Raw genomic sequence first — 20,068 nt, 5'->3', positions numbered from 1 at the left:
GCGGGGGTGCAGCCCGGGTACTGACGGGGGCCCGTCCCGCAGGAGGCGAGCGGCAGCGACACGGACGGCAGCGAGGAGCGCGGCGGGGCCGGGCCCGGCCGTGAGGCGGCGCGGCCCTGAGGCACCGGGCGGGCGGGCGGGGCGCGGCTCCCGCGCAGGCGCGGCGGCGGCGGCGGCCATGTCGGTGCAGGAGGACCCGGTGCAGCGGGAGATCCACCAGGACTGGGCCAACCGCGAGTACATCGAGGTGATCACCAGCTCCATCAAGAAAATCGCGGACTTCCTCAACTCCTTCGGTGAGGGCGCGGCGCGGGGGCTGCGGGCGGGCCGGGGCGGGCGGTGCGGCGGCCCGCGGTGTCTCACTGCCGCCTCCCCGCAGACATGTCGTGCCGGTCCCGGCTGGCCACCCTGAACGAGAAGCTGACGGCGCTGGAGCGGAGAATCGAGTACATCGAAGCCCGGGTGAGCAGCGGGGGAGGTGAGCCGGGTGCGGGCCGGGCCCGGGGCCGGCCCTGGTTGAAGCTTTTCCTTTTCCCGTAGGTCACCAAGGGGGAGACGCTGACATAGGCCCGGGGCGGCCCCAGCACCGCCGCCCCTCACCCCGCTCGGGGCCCGCCGCCACCGCCGCCGCCTCTGCTCGTGTTGCCAATAAACCGCTGTGCTCCTGCCCTGCCTGCTCTCTGCGTGCCTGCCTGGGGCCGGGCCGCGGGATGCCCGGCTCCCTGCCACCGTCCTGGATGTCCAGAGCCTGCCCTTCCATCCGCCTGACTCGCGGGGTTTGGGCACACGTTCCTCCCCACGCGTGGGGGCTGCACCACAGGGGCTGTGGGCCAGGCTGTTGTCAGCTCCTGGAGGCACCTGAGTGGCCTTTGGGGCGCTTTGTGCTCCTGCTGGGATCATAGAAAATCTGATGGTCCCTGTGGTCTGGAGGGTGTCTCAGCCTTCACATGTGCACATGTCAGGGCAGTGTGGGGACAGCAGGCTCACCTGGCGTGGTGCACATGCCACAGGAAAGGGCCCTTTGCCAGCACCCGGGAAGAGGAGTTTCTCCTCTCTGCGAGGCAAGTGGCAAGGAGAAGGAAGTCTCTCAGCCCTTCCCCACCACTCCTCTATTTATCTCAGTTTTTCAGTGGGCATCTAAATCTGCAGATTCACTGCTCATATTTAGTGTTTGTTGGGGAGTCAATGGAATTGGTGTCAGCAAAGGTTTTATTACTTCCCAGCAGGCTTTAAAAGTCTTGGTATATTCTCCAACTGTAATCTTAGCTTTTTCATGATGGCACTGTCATGCCTGCAGAGTTTACTGAGCACCTGAGTTACTTAATGTTTGTTATATTTTTGATGCTATCTGACATCAGCTGGTTCCTTGTTGATGTAGGTCCTCCTCCGAGCTCACAGTTTTGTTCTCCATAGGAATCTCTGTTTTCCATTGTTTGAATAAGTGCTCCTCCAGTTTTTCCCTCAGCTCTCATGGTTACTGTCAGTTTGGGCTGCACATCAGGGAGGCTTGGCTGTGGAAATGAGTGCTTTGTAGCAGCCCTGCAGTGAAGCAGAACAGCCATGGCTCATTGCCCTTAGGTGTAGGGGCCATATCAAATTATACTGTTGTCATAAGAAGATTGATAGATGGAAGGAAAGCAGCTCTCCCTTGGCTCCAAGGTGGCTGCTCTGTAGTACATCAGAAGTACTGCCATGGCCATGCATGGCTTACTGTGCATGTGCTGGAGTCCTGAGATCTCCATCATTAGAGATAACTCAGTCTTTATCTGGAGAAGGCCCTGAACTAATTGGATGTTGAAGTTGGCCCTGCGTTGAGTGGGATGGGGTTGAGGCAGAGACCAGCAGAGGTTCTTGCCTAAATTATACTGAGATTCTTCAATCCAAAGACTGAATGGGAGACATGGTACCACAGACAGTCTCTGGCACTGTGTCTGTACTGGGCTGACCTCTTATCTCGAGATCCATTGCTTGTTTCTGTTCCCAGCTAGTGGCATGGTGTGTCTCAATCCCTTCCTGGTCTCACTGGCTGTTGGAATGGCACTTTCTCCTCTCATACCAGGATTTCTCAGAGGAGTGGGGTTTGCCATGCAGTTGGTCGGATCTGCTGGAACTTGCCACTCCCCCCAGGATTTGTGCTCTCACAGAGCTTCAGCACTGTGGGATCAGCCTGTCTGGTTCATCCCCCAGCAGCAGGGATGCTGGGCAGCTCACTGCTCTTCAGAGTTCTGCCCTTTTCCTTTCAAGAAGCCTTACTAGTTCCCTAAGGAGCCAGGTTTTCTGCTTGTGTGCTGCTTACTCCAGGCCATCTCTGGGAGGTGAAGCCTCCTGGTCCTCAGGCTGGTACTGCTTCCTCCAGCACCTGCTGTGATGTGCAGCCTTGTAATAGATGGAGCTTTGATACATTTCATTATTTCAAATACTGGGGAATTCTGTTTGCCTTTTTTCTTTGTACTGTATTTTGGTTTTTGGTTTGTTTTTTTTCGTTTGTTTTTTTTTAGAATATGATGCCCCAGGAACCCACATTAAATTTTTCTGGAGTGGATTTGTGTATTCTAATTTAGATGACTGATTTATGTGGTGTGTTAGTGGTGCTGTTCTTCCCACCACACATTTAATGTAGCAGAGATGGCTGTGTCCTCTATGTCCTGATACCATGCTGTCCTCATCTCCTGAGAGCGCTGGGTGCTCTACTTGTGGTCAGCAGAGACCTGTTGGTGGTCTGAGACCTTTTCCCAGAGTCTGAACTGCAGAGAAGCTGCTTTGATGCCCCCTATCAAGGTGCCAGAATTGACCTAGAGAGCCTGAGCCAGTCTGTAGCTTGAGAAGGGTTTGCACTCTTGGATGACAGACAGTGGGCTGGTAGTGCTCACTGCCTGCTGGACAGGCAGCCAGGCTCATGCAGTGATGGGAGCAGTCCAGCAGTGCTCATTAGAGGCTCCAAGGTTTGGGAATGTAGTGTTTTCATCTGGGTGGGAGACATGTTTGTGTGCTATCAGCAGAACAGGGACCCAGAACTTGATTCAAGCTTTGCATAGCCCAAAAAAGTTTTAGTCTGATCCAGAGTACATCTTTTAAGATGAATGGATTGGACCAGATTTCTCAAATAGTGCTATCTTTTAGTAAATACCCTTTGGGCTCTCAGTGCCTACTGTGAGCAGACCCTTGATTTTAGGAAACAGTTTAGAAGTGAAATGTACCTTCATCCCCTTTATGTTGCAGGTGATTGAACCTGATAATTCAGTGAGCTGAGGCCATTTCAAGAGAGGAATGTTTTAGGATACAGCTGAGTTGTTGAGGGACAGCTGCACTTTGATCCTAAGAGCTTTGAAAGGCTGAATTGTAAAGATCCGAGAAGATGGTGTCTGCTTGCATCCTGGTGCCAAGGCACCCACATCACTGATGTCACTGGAGTTATGGGATGGCTGCTGCTCCCCAGGTCAGTGAGATGGGAAGGTCACAGGAGAGTGGGAGGTCTCCAGATTCACTGAGGCTTTGTGTCCAATTTCCAAAAGCTGCCAGCAGTGCTGCTCTGAGCTCTGCAGGTCCTGGGAGCTGGAAACTTGGCCTTGGAATACATAAAAGCATTACAGTGGCTGTACCATGAGTTCACCTTTCCACTTACCTTCCCCATCCTCTCCCTGTGCAATCTGACACAGCCTGTGTGCTTTCACTTCATATCACAGCAGTGTGAAGCCAGTCATTGGCAAAACCCTCTTTCCTCTTTTTGGAAGAGGAGAGGGTTATTGGGTATATCCTGGAGCAAAAGCTTGAAAATAATATCCTGGGGAAATAATGGGTAGATCAAACTCTTGATTCCCACTCTGGGTGGGAGCTCTGAGGTTCACCTTGTCAGGGGGATGCCCCAGCCAGTTTGGTCAGTGTTGCACAGAGCTGCTAGCCCAGCCCCAGCCTGGCTCTGTGACTCTCCCTGTGTTGCCCCTGTGCCAGCAGGTAACCCCACCAGGTAACCACCCTGTGCCTCCTTACCCTTGCAGGCTGTTCTGCTTCCTGGCCTTGCCATCTCCTGGCAGGTACAGTGCTGACAAAGCACTGGGGACAGGTCACAGCCTGCCTTGCTGACAGAGTTACAAAATGGATCCAGGACCAAACCCATCCCACAAAACATCAGGATTAAATATTGAAATCCTTGGTGTTGCCTGTGTGATTAAAAGTGCTGAGGAAAAGGCCTTTGTCAGGAGGGAGGATCAGCTGAAGCTGGGAATTGTCCCAGGGAGCATCTGTGTTCTCCTGCCTTTGACTGCTCCCATCAGGCACTTGCAGCCCTATTGCTAGACCAGAAGACTGGGGATGGAAGGGGAGCCCTGTGAGCTGGGGGAACGAGGAGAGGAGAGGAGCAGATACTGGAGCAGATATTTTTGGAGGTTGCTCATGGAAGCAGTTCTCCAGTTAGGGCAGTGGGTGGGCAGAGTATCCTGGGACCCTGTGTTGATCCCTGTGCTTGCTGCAGCACTGCTCAGCCAGGCCAGGGGCTGGGAAGAGCTCACTGTTCCCTGCTTCTGTCAGCCAGCAGCCTGTCCTTTTTGGATTTGTGCTTTGTATTGGGGCTGCACTGTCTGTCCTACTGATGGGCCTGGGCTAAAGCAGCCACATTGTAACTGAGGAGTGCCCTTGTGGCTAAATTGGAAGGACCAATGTGCCCCAGAGGTCAGACACCCTCCCTCTCATCCCTCAGAGGCCATTTCTGAGCCTGCTGTGTGCTGACCATAGTAAAGGGGAGCTCCCATAATGAGGGAATTTCCACCATTACCTGCAGCCATTAAGGGGAGGATCCTGTGCTTGTCAGTACTGGAAGCACTCACTCTTCTGCCTCGGGAGCTGTTGATAGCAGCACCTGAGGAGCTCAGTAATCCTCCAGGAAGTGAGTGATATATCCTGACCTTTGATTTAGCCTGCTCAAACAGGCCTAGTTCTTCAATTTAACGGGCTTTAGTAAAAATTATACTGTGTTAATTTAAAATACTAATACAATGAATTATTTATTATGGCAGGTAATCCCACAGAAGGGTACAGAATAAGAAAAAAAATTTCCAAAAATCATAGTAAGGTACAACATGATCTACTCATATGATTCCACAAGCTTTCATAGCAAAATCTCAGGCTTTGTCCCAGCCAAAAGCAAACATCTTTCACCTGATTTCAGCATAACAGGGTGTTACTGGTTCAATGATGGTCTGGAAGGTTAGGAAGTGAGTTGTATTCACTGTTGGTTGCTTTTTTCTTCTCTCTCAAAGCAGAAAGGTAGCTGTAAACTATCTATAGTCTGCAAAGTACAGCTGGCAGTGAGGCATAATCTCCCTGCACTTACCTGTGCTTCACAGGCTCACAACAATTGTTGAAGCAGACTTTATTTAAAGCAAAATAAGTAGCAAGTAAGTAAGTAGCACAGGAGGGAGTAATTTAACCAACCCATTGGATGAAAGTCAGGGTAGGGCAAGAGGAGTCATGGGACTGTTTAAATCTGTCAGAAATGTGATGACATAATGAGCAATAACTACTCTATGTTCCATCACTGGGCCCCTCCTACACTCACTTAGCAGTATTTCTACATTTCTCATGCAACCTGCCTGTGTGACAAATCCACACACACATTGCACCCAATTAGTGTCAAGCATAAGAGCTGCTCTGCCTCTGTCTCACCTCTCTAAACTCCTCCTGGAAGCAATTTTCCCAGCATACAAAGAATAAATCACCATTCTCCTTAATCTCTCAGAGGACAGTTCCCAAATAATGGCCAGGTAAACACATGTAATACATGATAAAGCATTATAATCTTCCCAGCAGTAGATGCAGGGTATTTGCTGCTTTAAGTGTTCAATGTTACATGTAATTAAAAATGTCAGGGGAGGTGAGACAAGGCACTTGAATAGGCGCTTGTAGAAAAGTAGTGGAATACCTGGCTTAAAAGCCACAAACCCCAGTCCTTTCCCCCTCTAAAAAAATACAAAAAACCCACAGCAAACAGCCAAACAAACTGTTAAAAATAAATGCACACCTACTTTAGTAGGTATAATTTACTTTACCTGTGTCCCAGTCACTCCAGAAGCATCAGGAGATGAAGTGAGGAGAGCAGAGGGAGGGAGTACAATCCTTCCTGGGGTACCAACTGCACCAGGGTCAAACCATTAGCTGAATATGACAAATGACTTACATGGCCACACCTTGTGGAATCAACAGCCACTGTGCTAGTGGAGTGTCCCAAGGAGTCTCCTTTGACGCTGGCTGTCTCTCCTCACATACATTTTCAGGTGAACAAACATCTGCCACCTTTGTGCTGTGGTGCACTGCAGGAATTTATCCCCTTTCCTACTCCTGTTTCCTTGTGGTGGAGGCTGGCTGGCTCAGAAAGCATCACCTGCCAGTGGGGGAGCAGCTGTCCTGAACAGCAAACAGCCCAGGGTGGCTGCAGACACTGTTGTGCTGTAAGATGTGTGTCAGAGTGGCTGAGAAGGGCTGGGGGGAGCACCAATGACCTTACAGTGGGTATAGGATGAGCAGAGCCACAGGGTCTGTGTTGTCAGCACCCTCTGTGGCTGCTGTGGACAGATGGGGTGGAGGGCACGTTTCCTTTGCTGCCACTGGCCCAGCTGCACAGGCAGTCTATCTGTGCCATCCTGGGATGCCCTGAGCAGGAGGGGAGCGTGCCTGGCCTTCCACACCCTCATCATGGTGTCCCTGCTTAGCTTTAGCAGAGCCCAGGCCACTCCCCACAGAGCGGATTCTACATCCCCAGTGCCCTCCTCATATCCCAGGGAGGCCAAACAAGCGGGGCTGGGGTCTCCTGATGTCCCAGGAAGGCCAAGCAAGTGGGGCTGGGGTCTCCTGATGTCCCAGGAAGGCCAAACAAGCGGGGCTGGGGTCTCCTGATGTCCTAGGAAGGCCAAGGAAGTGGGGCTGGGGTCTCCTGATGTCCTAGGAAGGCCAAGCAAGTGGGGCTGGGTCTCCAGCCTGAGCCGCGGCTGTGCGGGAGCAGCACGGGCAGGAGTGAGGGATCCTGGCTGCTCAGGGCTACTGAGGGCCATCACTGCCTGAGGCAGGCTGGGAGCTGCACAGCTCCTCTGTCTGTGCCAGTGGGACTGGCCCTTGGGCACATCCCCAGGGCTCAGGGACATGGGGACACACGCCTGCAGTGTGACCTCAGCAGCCACAGGACAACGGAGCCGCCGCCGCTCAGCCGTGACTCAGGGAGGCCACGTGAGGCCCCAGCCCCAACGCCTTCCCTGGGCTGGGATCCCTGAGCCAGGATCCTGAACCACCACACAGCCCTGCAGGTGAGTGCTGGGGAGGGCTGCAGGGGCTTCTTGGGGCCAAGCCTGAGGGTGCTGGGGGGCTGCCTGCTGGCTCTTGGGACTGCTGGGTTATTGGCTGCTGTTTGAGGCATCAAGCCACTGTACAGGAAAAGGGTGCTGGTGCTGTGGGGATTACAGGACTTCCCTATAACCTCTCTTACTGACTCAACTGGAGTCTTTTTGACTCAACTTCCCCATCTTTTAAATAGCTTTTTTCTCTAAAATCCTCGCAGCAAGCCCAATACTTTATGCAAAGAGAAAGATTTGTTTGCCTTAATTTTACTCAGGCTACGAGCATAAACATTTCTGGCTTCTGATGAGTTAATATTCTTCCTTCAGAGCTTTACAGCAACCACAGAGAGGCACAGGGTGTGAAAGGAGAAACACAAACTGAGTAATTTCAAATGTTGCACGTCAATGCCTAAGGCAGAGCTGGAAAATGGGCAGCAACCTCCCCAGGGCTCACAGGTGTGGGGCTGGCAGCAGTGCAGCCACCGTGTCTGGGCCTGCTGTGAAAGCCAGGGAGGAAGGAAGTGCTGGAGCTGCAAGGAGTGCTTGGGCTGTGCCTGCTCCTTGCTCACCCCCATGGGGCTGTCAGAGCTGGGAGCTGCCCTTGCTGCGGAGACCTGCACTTGCTGGGTCTCTGTACATGCCTGTGTTCAAGGAGAGTGAAAAGTCCAAGTTTTGCTACTTCTCTGTCACATTTCAGCTGCATTTGACAACAGGAAGGGAAGGAGAAGGGTAGCAGAATTATTACCACAGCCCGAGGAGCCTGGAGCAGGAAGGGTTTCAAACGGAACTGGTGTGGATCAGCTTTTGTTGTCTCACAGGAAGAAACTCAGCTTTCACCACGGCCACGGCCCTCCAGGACGTCTTCCTGTGGAACCAACAGCTAGGACCAACCTGAGACTTGCAGGTGTGCTTTAAGAAGTTGGTTTGGTTTGATTTGAGAGAAAAGAATTGAGGGACTTTATCTTTAAAATAAAATTTAGCATGCTTAGGTGTCAGCATATAACTTAAAATGAAAGGTGAAAGCAGTTTCAAAGGGAAGAGGTCTGGGATTGTCTGATTTTTGTCTTGAAGTTCAAACGATCTTATTTTATTTTATTTTATTTTATTTGCATATTTTTTGTTTTCCCATTGAGCAATTTCCCTCAGATATATTTAATCAGCTAAGCAAAACTTCATGTATGGAGATTGTTAGCCTCACTTTCTAAATCTGACTCTGCACACAAATTTTATTCTAACACGTTAAAAAGACCTCACTACAATTAAATTCTGATTTACTGAGGAAAGCAAGGTGAGGTCTGTTGTTCATGTCATTCCCCAGTGAGCTCATGGCCAGGCTGAAATACCTGTATATCATCATCCTTCTCTCATTATGAGGTATAATCAACTAAGTCACTTTTAAAACATACAATAATTAGGCACCTATACTTATCCTTTGTTTAGATCTGATTTTCTTTCCAGAAGAGCCACAAGGGAATTAATGTGCATAGTCTAAGAGAAATTAGCTACCCAACTTCCTTGGCTAATGTAAATCTTGGTGACTTACTGGGCTGAGCTGTGCTGGAGGCACAGAAAGGGAGATGGGAGCAGATGCTGAGTGCTCCTGGATCCTCTTGTGGCATCCAGATCTTACCACAGCAAGATACAAAAGTGCATTGGGCAACTGTGTTTCTGTTGCTGGAACAGCTGAGCAGTCTGCTGGCTCATTTGGGCCAGCAAATGAGTAGTTTTGAAGTAAATCAGTCTGATAGCAGATGATGTTGGCAGTGTCTGCCCTGCCTTCACTGTTGAATCTGCTCTTCCTGTGTGTGTGGCAGGACAGGTCAGGTAGTGCCAACCTGCTCACTTTGTCTTTGGGATGATGCAAAGCTGGGATAGGGCAGCTGCTGTGACTTGTTCCTGTCAGGGGAACAGCAACCTGCCTTTAAATGCCACTGAAAGTCACTAGGTATGAGGAACCCCAAAGACAAATCTCCTGAGTTTCATTAGACAGTAAAATATCAGAATACTTCTAAATTATTTTCTGAAATGAAATTAATCAGCTGGGAAAAATGTTTATATTTAAGGTACTTTTGTTCCTTTAGCTCTGGTATTTTAATTATGCAGTCCAGAGAGAGGCCTAAAGGATTTAGGTTAATAAAGCAACTGTTGCAAGGTCTAAGTTGAGCAAATAGGAAGGCAAGAAAGGGACTGGAAAAGGCAGAAAACTGTAGCTGGAGATATCTGAGTGCTGTGAACTGACACTGAGTGGCCAAGAACGAGTCTGTCCAGGGTGTGGCGTGCTGGGTTCCTACATTTCCACATCAGCTGCTGCTTACCCACAGAGGGGACAGATGCATTTCCTGCATTCCCTATCGGTGCTCACAGCTCCCACAGGGCTGCTGCCACAGCTACAGCAGCAAAGGCTGGATGTAAGTCAGGGGAAGGGGAGGATCTGTAGATCTTTTGCATAGATTCATCACTGGGAATAATTTCAAAATGTTGTTAAAATATTGTTCTCTCTCAATACACTTTGGAGGCAGGTAAGCCAAGTTTTCTGAGCTGATCATTTGAAAGTGGTTATGTAATTTTCCCAGAAGTCTTTTGAAGTCTGTTTGTGTCTAAGTTCCTCTGTCTGAGAACTGACACCCTAAAAAGTTGTTCTGTTTGAGTGTTTGCTTATGTGTTACAGTATCCTTCTGAAGATATTTACTGACCTATTTTGGGTTTTGTATTAGAATGTTTTTTGAACTTATATGATTGTCTTAATACCAATGAGAAAGGAAACAGGTTTTTCTCTGGAAAGTTTGAAGGGTATACTTAGTTTTCAAACTGCTTGATTGGAAGTGTTTTGTTGAATGGATCCAGAAGTCATATTGTAAGAAAATGTGTGGACATACAAACTGTTTTCCTGTTGCATCCTGCATAGTGGAAACTGTGCTTTAGGCTCTCCAAAACCCTTCTTTTGCATCTCTCAGTGCAGCTGTTGGTTGGTTGCAGTGTTGCACAAGGGCAGATGCATCAGTGCAGAATGCCTGGACCATGCTAGGCAGAGGCAACAATTCAGAACCACAGCCACCACAAAATGTGCGCCATCAGAATGTTCCAGCTTCAGCCCAAAACTTCTGTGGCAAGTTTATCAAAATGAAAGGAAGTGCTGAATTTTGGGGATGTCAGAACATTTGTTTCTTTGGCAAATACCAATAATTAGTCTGGGATCAACACTTAAAAGTTTGTAATTCATAAAGTTAAAGTTTATGGAAATTTCATGACAACTTGGGAAGAACAGACATTGAAGTATCAAAGTCTTCTGTGAGGCAAGAGTTCAAAGTCTTGTGGGACTTTCCTAGGAACTATTTCTGCTCTTTTTCCTGGCTGATACATTTCAAGTTTTGGGATGTAAAAGCTACAGGATAATTGTTCTGTTTCGTGAATGGAACCCAGCCTATTAGGTTACTCACATCTGTGGTAAATGTTTAATTAGACACCTTGGTAGCTTTACAAAACAACAATGTGAATGATCAAGTCTGACTTCTTTTTGTTTTACTCATGATGATCAGACTTTTGTTCTTTCCTAATAACCAAAGGCCAATAGGGTTCACTTGGAGGAGTCAAGAATTGGGTCCGAGGAGGGTAAATGAATCATGATGTGAAACAGAAAAGTGATTTCAAAACTGAAAGGCCCAGAGACAGACACTGGGTTTGCAGAAAATCACAGGCAGAAAACCAGGAAGGTCAGTGACCTGATTCTAAATGTGCTTTTTCTCCCCTCTCAAACAGGCACAGCAATGGAGAATTTGGATGTCCCAGTCCCAGACCTTACTGAAGAACAGCAAGGTGAGGGAAGCACACAAAGATCAGAGCTTTGGCTCATGCACAGTGCACAGCAGTGTTTGCCAGGGTGGGCGTGAGTCAATGAAATCTGTTTCCTCTGAAAACACATCCTATCCATCTCCTTGCTTGTAAAGAGAGACCAGCAGTCAATTCCCAGCTCTTCCACAGGCTCCTGTTAGGCTTTGTGCACATGCAAGTGGGAATTTAGATACATGAAGGAGACTTTACTGTGCATTAAATGCTTGATGAGCAATCTCAGTGCCTTGGTATGCAGTCCTTGGGGTCTTTGTGCCTGTCTGTAAAACAGCAGGGTCAGAATAAACACTTGTTAAATAGCTAGGAATACTTTGGGAACACTTGCCATGCTTCTCTAACTGAGACAGCAGCATCACAGGGACATCAGTCATTTGTATGGACTGTTGACATTTGTCTAGTGTTTTGTGACAGACTGAGATGCTTTATACAATACAGCAGCACTCTCTTTCCTGTGTGCTGTTACTGGGCAGTGTGTTACAGCCTGGTGTCTGTCTCCATACCTGCACTGAGCACCACAGGAACACTGCCATGAGCCCCCCTCTGCTCCTGCACAGTGACAGGTTTGTTTTCCTTACAGACATTTTTCAGAGAGCTTTTGCTGCTGATGCCAAGTACTTGGAGAATCATGAGAAAATGAACCAGTCCTTCTGGGAATCACTTGTGAAATGCTTGGCCACTACTGACCCACCTATCCTCAATACTGAAGAAAAGAACAATGTAAGTTACCAAAGGAACACTTATCCTTGTTATTTTACTTTTCTCCTATACTCTGGGGAGAGAGAGCACAGTCTCACTAGCTGATGTACTGAAATATATTAAAAGGTATAACAGGGCACTTAGATAAATGAGGTTCAGGCCACTGCTTTTTACTTCACTGCTCTCCATGTGCAAAAATAACTGGCTCTGTATAAATTCCTCAGGATCAGCTCAGCTCAGTGTGTTCTAGGCAGGACCATTATTAGTTATATTTTGCTGTAAGATACTGCAGCAATTGCATGGCCTTTTTCAGACCCTATAGCTGTGTTTCTCCAGCTCTCTGAATAGTTAACTATTGCCCACCATGCTGTTTTTCCCAGTTGATGGCTCTGCTCCCAGTTGCTGAATGGAGTTTACATTCTCTTCCTTTCTTTGACATGACTGTTTGTCCCCAGTTTTCCCTTTGCATAGTAGGAACAGGGGGTTACATTTCCCACAGAGTGGGATGCACTCATTTGCCCATCAGGGTGTGCTTCTACAGGCTGTGTTTTATTGGAAAGACCATTTGCTAGTTACTGACCTCCTTTGCAGCTCCTTAACAGCTGTGATGTGCTCCCTGAAGGCTGTGCTGCCTGCCTGAAAGCCATAGAGAAGAAAGGAGCCAGGGCAATGGTTCTTCTTTACCTTTTGCTGAAGACTTCCAACCCATCTGGGTACAGGCAGCTGCCCAGCTCCAAGGGAAAGGGTGAGTCCTACCTGTCCTCCTGTCAGCTGTCAGTGGGACTTGACAACAGCTTGAACACTGGTATGTGCTTGGAAGTGATTATTAGTGAACAACTGAACTGTCTGGAAGTGCTGCTCAGGAAAGGCAGTTAGGTGTGGTGGTAAGGAGAGCCAAAGTTAGTATTTTACTGCAGTTAGACTTGGCTTCTTCTGGGGAAAACCCACCTGTGTTTAGGGAGAGAGCATGTCCTGGGATGGTGCTGCCAAGGAAGTTTCTCTGACTTGAGAACGTTTTCCCTGATGTTTTTGCACAGGCTGTTATTCAGCCAGCCAGGGCCCCCCTGAGCACTCCCAGTGGTAGGAAATCAGAGCTGAACCAGTAAAATATTTGTGCAAATACAATTCCCTAGCAGCACATGTAGAACTACAAGGGAAAATATTTGTACAAATATAATTCCCTAGCAGCACATATAAAACTAAACGGAATGGACAGGGGATGGCACACGGGGTGCTGAACCTGGCAACAAGTTAAAAGAGACTTATTTGCCTGGCTGTGCAGGAAGAAACCACAGGCAATTTCACAGGGTCCATAGTCATTAATTGTCTTTAACAGATGACAAAGGAGCACTCACTTAAGATGACCTTAAATTTATCTGGAGACCCTCAAGGACATCCTGTTCCTCCTTCTGCCTTGGTTAAACATGTTCCTGAAGGGGAGAGACCTCCCAGCCTGGTGCACAGCCCAGCTTTGGTCATCTCTCAGAGCAGGAATGTTGGTAACAAGACCCTTGGGCTGTGAGCAGCCTCGAGGAGCTGGAGGAGAAGGAATCCCATCTACCTGCCTGTGCCTCCTGATGAAGACATGGTGTTCAGGGTCACCCCTGGCCACAGGAGGCAGCAGCAGGGGATCCTGGCGTGGCCCGGCTGTCAGGGCTGTGCTCCTGTGCCACGAGAGGGAGCTGCGGCCGCGGCGTCGGCACAGGGAGCCCTGGCAGGAGTAGCCCAGGGCAGGGTGAGCCACTCCTCTCCTGCTCTCCTCATCTCCTCATCATTCAGCTGCTGCTGCTTCAGGGAGTGGGAATTTGCACAGGGGTAACATTATGAATAATTAAACGCCAGAATATGAAAATTTAGGTGTCTACCACAACCATTTAAGAAGGTCTAAACTGTAGTGTGTTTGATGCTTTCATTTGATGCTTTGTACTACTACCCTTTGTGTGCCAAAACCACAACTGAAATTAGACAAAGGGTCTGATTTCCTGTCAGGCAACTTTTAATAAAGCATTAGGAAATCTGTAATTGTAAAATAGAAAATGTAGTCACTGATAATGTTTTTTTTTCTCTCTTTATAAAAAAGATGAAAAATTGAAACTCCTGAAGAGTTTGGAAAGGAATTTTGTATATTCAGAAGAGGACAAAAAGTCTGAAAACTCAGCCCAGGAGTCCATGGATGAAGATACACAAGGTAAAGAGGATTTATTTTATTTTCCCTGATACATAATTTAGTCTGACTGCATGTTTGTAAGGATTGACAAAGGAGATGTGGCAATTCTGTAGAGCTCTGAATAAATTAAGAAATTGTGCAAAAGAGAGAATGTAGAAAATCATCAGTACCTGATTCATAATCAGCAAAACAGTGGCTGCCACCCACTCTTGTGGACGTTGGTTTCAGAAACATAGAAATCTGCTGCAAGATTCCTTCCCCAAATAAAAGATCTTAACTTCTCTCTACAGCCCTTTATACAAGTTAATCCAACTTCAGGTTTTGCTGAGCTTCACCTATTCAGCCAGCTTTGAAGGGAGCTGTGAGGCAAAAGCAGCCAATAGTGATCCTTGCATTTCAGAGCCTTGATTTTTACCTTCATATGGTTACATTGTGAGCAAACAACTGCAGTGCTGGTGTTTCTGATGCTGCTAGCACATTTTTCTTTACTCTGATGAACAAATTCTTTCTCCTATCCAGACAGTGATGAGGAAGACTTAGGAATACAGAAGACTGAAGGCCAGTTACTTGGAGGTAGGACAAAGTGACAACAGTATTGGCTTTTACTAGAGGCAACCAATATAAACCAAAAAAGGACTATTTTTTGCATTCTTTGCGTTAGCTGTTGAACAAAGGTATATTAAAATATGTAGATGTAAAAGAAAGACAAGTCAGAATTTGGCTGTAGGAAAGACATTTCCTACAAGATGAAGCTCAACTAATGTTGACACTCAGCCATGGCCTGTGCTCAGAGTTGAACCAGGAAAGCAGCAAAATATGCTGTTGTGGGAGGAGTCCTGCTGCCTGGGTCTGCACAGCTGCCACTGAAATGCAGCAAGAGGGTTCTGAAAACATCTGTCACAGCCACTGCTTAGAGGGGCTGCAGTCAGCCCACAGCACTGACTGGAGATCATCACCAAGGACCATCTTGTTCCTGAGGATTTTCCTTTCCTACCAAAGGAAAAGTGGAAAATAAGTACAATGCAGATGAGGAAAATGTGCTGTGTCAATACACAGAAATACCTATAGAATTATGGTTGTAAAAATGTAAAGTGTTAATATTTTAATTAATGTCTTAAACTGCGCTCAGCCCAAATGTAAGAGCAGTTAATTTAAAATTGACATTAGGAGATCTAATCTGTCTCACAGGAGTCTGATTCTACCTGAATCATTCTATCCCTATAGATACTTGGAGAGATGGAATAGCAGGGGGGAAGAATTCACTCATTTCCCACTTTTTTACTGCATAACCCCCAGCAGAGGCACCCTCTTTAAGGGGTTAGAGTCAGTCTCTTCCTTGTCTCTGTTACACACTCACACTGATTTCAGGGAGCTGATGGGCTGGTGCTGGCACAGATACCCTCACTGCAGGTATTAACCACATCATCTCTGTGTCATGTTTTAGGAATACCAGCAGAGATGGTTCCTTACAGAGATTCAGGTAAGTGCTCTCAGGTCACCTCATCCTGCTGGAATGACTATAACTGCAGTGTCTTCTTTCTAACCTGCTGAGACATTTAAAAATAACTCAGGCTGTAAATCCCTTGGTTTCTAGTTAGCCTGGTGTTGGGCCTGGGCATGGTGCAGACATTCTGTTGCAAGGCTGTGGTAGTGCCTGGCTGACAGCAGGTGATTTGCACAAGGTATTCTGGCAGATTAACCCATTTTTGTAGGCCTGCCAGGTTCTCACAAGATCAGCTCATAGCAGTCATTCTTTAGGGAAAAACCCAGCAGTTCTGTTGGGCAACTGTTTCGTTTTCGCCAAAAAAGCTAGAGGCAGTTTTTAGCATTCCCTGAAGCCCTCTGTCCCCTGCTGAGCAGGGTTGCAAGTCTGGGAGGAGCTGGAACCTGCTTTCTGCCAGCAGTGATGCTTGGCTCTGAGTGCACAGCATTCCCAGCAGGAGGTGCCAGGTGAAAGCCTCAGCAACAGGGCAACAGTGCCAGGCAAGAGGCCTGCACAGACAGGCAGTGTGAAGGCAGACTTCCTCCCACCAGACACTCTGCACAGCCCCAGAATGTTTGTAAAAGCCCACAGCAGGAAATTGCCAACAGCTTAATTGCATTACTGAGCTCATCCCTCCTGTGCCCAGGCCAAGGCCAGAGGATGAGTTAGGAGAGACAAACAGCCCAGTGGAGCAGCCTTTGGAGAGGGCATCTGCTCCACTTCTGTTCTGTGCAGTGGAAAGTTACAAATTGCAGCATAATCCCTTGGGGAGGTTTTTGAGTTACCTATCCCCAAGGAGCCACAGGAACATCAGGGCAGAGGGATCCATTGCAGGGCCATATTCTCCCCACACTCCTCAGGTGCAGAAAGGGTCATGGTACTTCTCCCCTTGGTGTTTGGCCTCTCTACCACTCACCCCAGTTTTGTTGCAGGTAGGTGATTGCTCACTGTGCTTCTTGGTGCTGAGTATGGTGGGAAGCTCTATATTTGTATTTTTTCCATCAGAAGTAACAAAACTATATTTCTTTTCAGAGATTGCCAGAAGAGAAGATTCAGATGTAGATGGTGAGTACAAACATGCAAATAAGTTTATTTTGTGGATGTTCTTTCAGGAGTTTTGCATAATGAGGTGAGGGTAATACCAGCTCCTTGATGCCTAGAGATTGCCTAATCAAAAAGTTGAAGGTTGAAAACAGGTAATAACATGGAATGCTTTAACACAAAAAATACTGTGCAAGTCATTCCATGATGCCAAGTTACAGTGGGACTGTTGCATTTAGGAAGTAGAGTAATACAGGACAGACACTTGCCATGTGTGAATTGATGTTCTGCTAAATTCTTTATCTATATATCATTCATACAAATGCACAGAGTTGTATCTTTGAGTCAGAATAATGCAATACTGTGTTTTTAATAAGCAAATAATTGAGTTTGCCCCCAAACCAGAATGTGATCAATCCAGACTGCTCAAAGAGGCAAAGATCTGATGTCTGTATCAGGTGACCCAGAGCAGAGGTTCTGTTCAAGGTTTAGTTGTTCTGTGGTTCAAAAGCACCACAGCAAAAGTCTACATCTCATGTAAAGGACCCCTCTAGTACTCACCTGTTACATCTTTAGAGAGAATTCACTGCCAGGCAGAGGCTGCCCAGTGAAGGGGAAATCAGCACCTGAAACTTGTTCTGAATGAACTCCCAAAGGCTTGGGTGCAGCAGGTGCCTCAGGGGCTGCTCAAACCACCAACAAAGAGAAAAGGAAAAAACTGCTGCTTTAAACCTGTTGTTGGAGAGATGGTAAAAGACTGAGCTCTTTCTGGCAATACAGGTGGAGAAAAAAGAGAATTTGGCAGCTCCACTCATGACAAAGAGCAAACTGCTCTGTGTTTAAACTTCTAAAATACCTTATTTGTTCTTATGTTGTTTTTCTCTATGCCAATGTAGCTGCAGGAGACTCATTTCAGCAGCAGGTCTCATTCTGGGAGGTGCAGAAGTACTTGGTGTCAGGTGTTAGTAGAGGGATGGTTCTCACACCCTCAGTAATGAAGGGGAGCTTTTTACTGTGCCTGTGGTTGTGCAAAGCACCCAGGAATCAAACTGAAGCTGCCTTGTACTGTGGCTTTACTCCCCCACTGTCCTTCTGAGACTATGGCTTGTCCCAGAAGAGGCAGAAAAGACTCAGAGTGCTTTAAAACAATTCAGTATTGTTAATGCAGCCATCTGGTTATACTTTTTAAAATTCATTTTTAAACCCATGCTCTTTGGAGTGATTTTAAAATTGCTAATTTGATCTTTCTGAAAGGTTTGCAGACCAACAAACAGTTTTACATATATTCTGCTCTGACAATCTATTTTAGATAGAAAAAGGGAAATAAACTTTGAACTCCTTAATTTCACAGTTCCATGGCACTAAAAGACTTCTCTTTTTTGTAGCTTATGAGGAGAGCACTCATCCCCCTCAGTGCACAGTACGGTGGATGGGCATACGGAAGGATGGTAATTGATTTATTGAATCAAACTGATGGCAAACCTGTTGAACCTTAGTCAAAGAATAAGATCTCTGGTTCAAAAAAACCTTTATTTTTCCAACATCAGTGCTTTGTTGAAGTGCATCAAGGCCTCATGATGAAAATCATAGAGGCATCTCACGATGTTTAGCCTACTCCCTGAGAAATCTCAGGGAAATTGATTTAATTCCATGAGTGATACTCTGTACCTAAAGGTGAATTTGGAAGGGCCATGGCTGCAGTTGTGACCTAACCTTCCCTCTCAATTTCAGATGAATTCTTTCATTTTGTCATTCTTTGCTTTGCAATTGGAGCTTTACTAGTTTGCTACTACTACCACAAAGGTAAGGCAAGATTCAATTGAAGGATGTATTGTTGCACTGTAGAAAAATGAGCAAAGCTGACATTTATTTTGTTGCCTTAGATTGGACCATTTCTCTTGGGATTGGTTTAATCACCTTTGCTTCCCTGGAAACCACTGGGATATACTTTGGTCTAGGTAAGTGTCCCTCCAGCAGCAGCTGTCCCTGCACTAAGGACAAGGTCACACAGTTGCCACAGCCCATGAAACTGCTGGGGCTGAGATTCTGTAACTCACCATGAAACTCCCCCAACATCTCCCAATTACAGAGGGGATGCAGACAAGCAGCCTTAATGCTACTGAAGGGAGAGGTTGACTCATTTTTCCTTCTCAGTGATCACAAGGCCCTGAGTCACCTCTTTCTGCAGCAATGGCCGAATGCTGTGTTGCCATGACAACGTGTAATTTTAGCAGCCAGGCCTGTCTTCCCAGATCCACTGGATAAGATGCTGTGCATCCTGGCTGCCATGCATTCCCCTGGGACTGAGGATGAGCTTGGGGCAGCAGCTACTGCAAATATTAAAACCTGTGCATTTTGACAGTCCTTAAGGATGGTATAGGAGTGCTGCCACCAGCAGCAAGTTATGGCTCCCCAACCAAGAACTTGTCTCCTCTGTAATCTCATGGTAATGTGGTGGGAGGTTATGGATGGTTCTCTCATGACTCAGCCTGATCTTTCTTATTAATGATATTGCAGATGTGCTTGTTTAAACAAGTGTCAGTGTTTGGGTTTTGCCATTTTTTACTTTTTTATGTTTTACGTTGCTTACCTTATATGTTTGTTTTCACACCCAGTGTACCGAATTCGGAGTGTCCTTGACAGCTTTGTTCCTCTGATTGACAGATTCAGGCCAAGAGGTAACAGTGCTCTTTTTCCTGACAGCATATTTTCCCTAGACCTTGGTTTGGTCAAGAGTTAAGACCAACTCACTTAAATTACAATTTCCCATCTTTCTGTCTTAAAATTTACTACAGTTTATTACAGCTGCTTGGGTTTGAAAATTAATTAGTCTTGACTCTTTCCCTGTGGCAGAACATTTTCACATTTTTAATACTCCACCCTCTATAGAGTATTATTTCCTGGCAGAATCTGTGTAAGAATTCTGTAGCTTAAATAAAAACTCAAAGGCTGGGGGGAGTCTTCACTTGTTGGGTCTTCAGACAGACTCCTGGTTCATGTTTAAGGACATAAAACATGAAGAATACTGAAAAGCTGCATGGATAGAGTGAACACAGCAGTCCTCACAGCTGTCTTTTTCTTCATCCCACAGGCCTGAGGAAAGCTGCCTAGGAGGAGTATTTCAGGAGAGTTCCCCAAACCTGGCTGTCCAGATTTCCAGTACTAAAGGAACTGCTTTATGAGGTGAACCTAACAACCAAATGGCCAATGTGAAATACTGAAATGTGAAACCTCTGAAAAACTTCACTCCTTTCCCTCCAAAATAAACCTGAAATTGGGGTACAGGGCCCCACTCTGGATTCTGAAGTGGTTTGGGGCTCAGCAGAGCTTGGAAGACAATGGAAATACAGCTTTGTGTTCAATTCCATTGAAACACAAACACAGCCACCTTCCCTGCCCCAGGCAGCCATGTGGTGGTGCAGCTCTCATTTTACAAACCTCATCAGTGTGCCTGTGGTGTACCAGAACCAACAGACCAATGGCCTGTGCTGGTCCTGGCTCAGGCTCTGGCTGTTT

At 47.0% G+C, this 20,068-nt stretch overlaps 3 protein-coding genes across 4 annotated transcripts in view; all 3 read left to right on the top strand.

Annotated features, from left to right (window-relative positions):
* Window positions 1–120, top strand: part of FANCD2 (FA complementation group D2) — a 34,639-nt gene extending 34,519 nt beyond the window's left edge. Inside the window, exon 43 of the mRNA XM_058032009.1 lies at window positions 43–120. Within this exon, the coding sequence (XP_057887992.1) occupies window positions 43–120 (78 nt within the window). The remainder of the gene's footprint in view (window positions 1–42) is intronic.
* A 29-nt stretch (window positions 121–149) lies between these two features.
* Window positions 150–2,542, top strand: BRK1 (BRICK1 subunit of SCAR/WAVE actin nucleating complex). Its single transcript, XM_058031914.1, has 3 exons — window positions 150–296; window positions 380–462; window positions 541–2,542. Exons 1-3 carry the CDS (start codon window positions 179–181, stop codon window positions 565–567), a joined length of 228 nt encoding a protein of 75 aa, XP_057887897.1. The 5' UTR covers window positions 150–178; the 3' UTR covers window positions 568–2,542.
* Window positions 2,543–7,231: 4,689 nt separating this feature from the next.
* Window positions 7,232–19,834, top strand: TMEM40 (transmembrane protein 40). Of its 2 annotated transcripts, XM_058032067.1 has the most exons (14): window positions 7,232–7,289; window positions 8,138–8,223; window positions 11,076–11,132; window positions 11,743–11,882; window positions 12,453–12,606; window positions 13,942–14,049; window positions 14,548–14,601; window positions 15,473–15,508; window positions 16,544–16,576; window positions 17,938–18,000; window positions 18,284–18,355; window positions 18,436–18,510; window positions 19,168–19,230; window positions 19,644–19,834. In XM_058032067.1, the coding sequence occupies exons 3-14, from the start codon at window positions 11,084–11,086 to the stop codon at window positions 19,661–19,663; spliced, it is 867 nt and encodes a 288-aa protein (XP_057888050.1). In that variant the 5' UTR covers window positions 7,232–7,289; window positions 8,138–8,223; window positions 11,076–11,083; the 3' UTR covers window positions 19,664–19,834. The 2 variants fall into 2 exon arrangements, with proteins under 2 accessions (XP_057888050.1, XP_057888049.1); XM_058032066.1 differs by lacking the exon at window positions 7,232–7,289 and having other exon boundaries at window positions 7,824–8,223.
* The last annotated feature ends 234 nt before the right edge of the window (window positions 19,835–20,068 follow it).

Source organism: Melospiza georgiana, chromosome 11, assembly GCF_028018845.1.
Source record: "Melospiza georgiana isolate bMelGeo1 chromosome 11, bMelGeo1.pri, whole genome shotgun sequence".
NCBI classification, from domain to species: domain Eukaryota; kingdom Metazoa; phylum Chordata; class Aves; order Passeriformes; family Passerellidae; genus Melospiza; species Melospiza georgiana.
The sequence above is the reverse complement of the archived record's forward strand: the minus strand, read 5'-3'. Positions and strand labels throughout refer to the sequence as shown.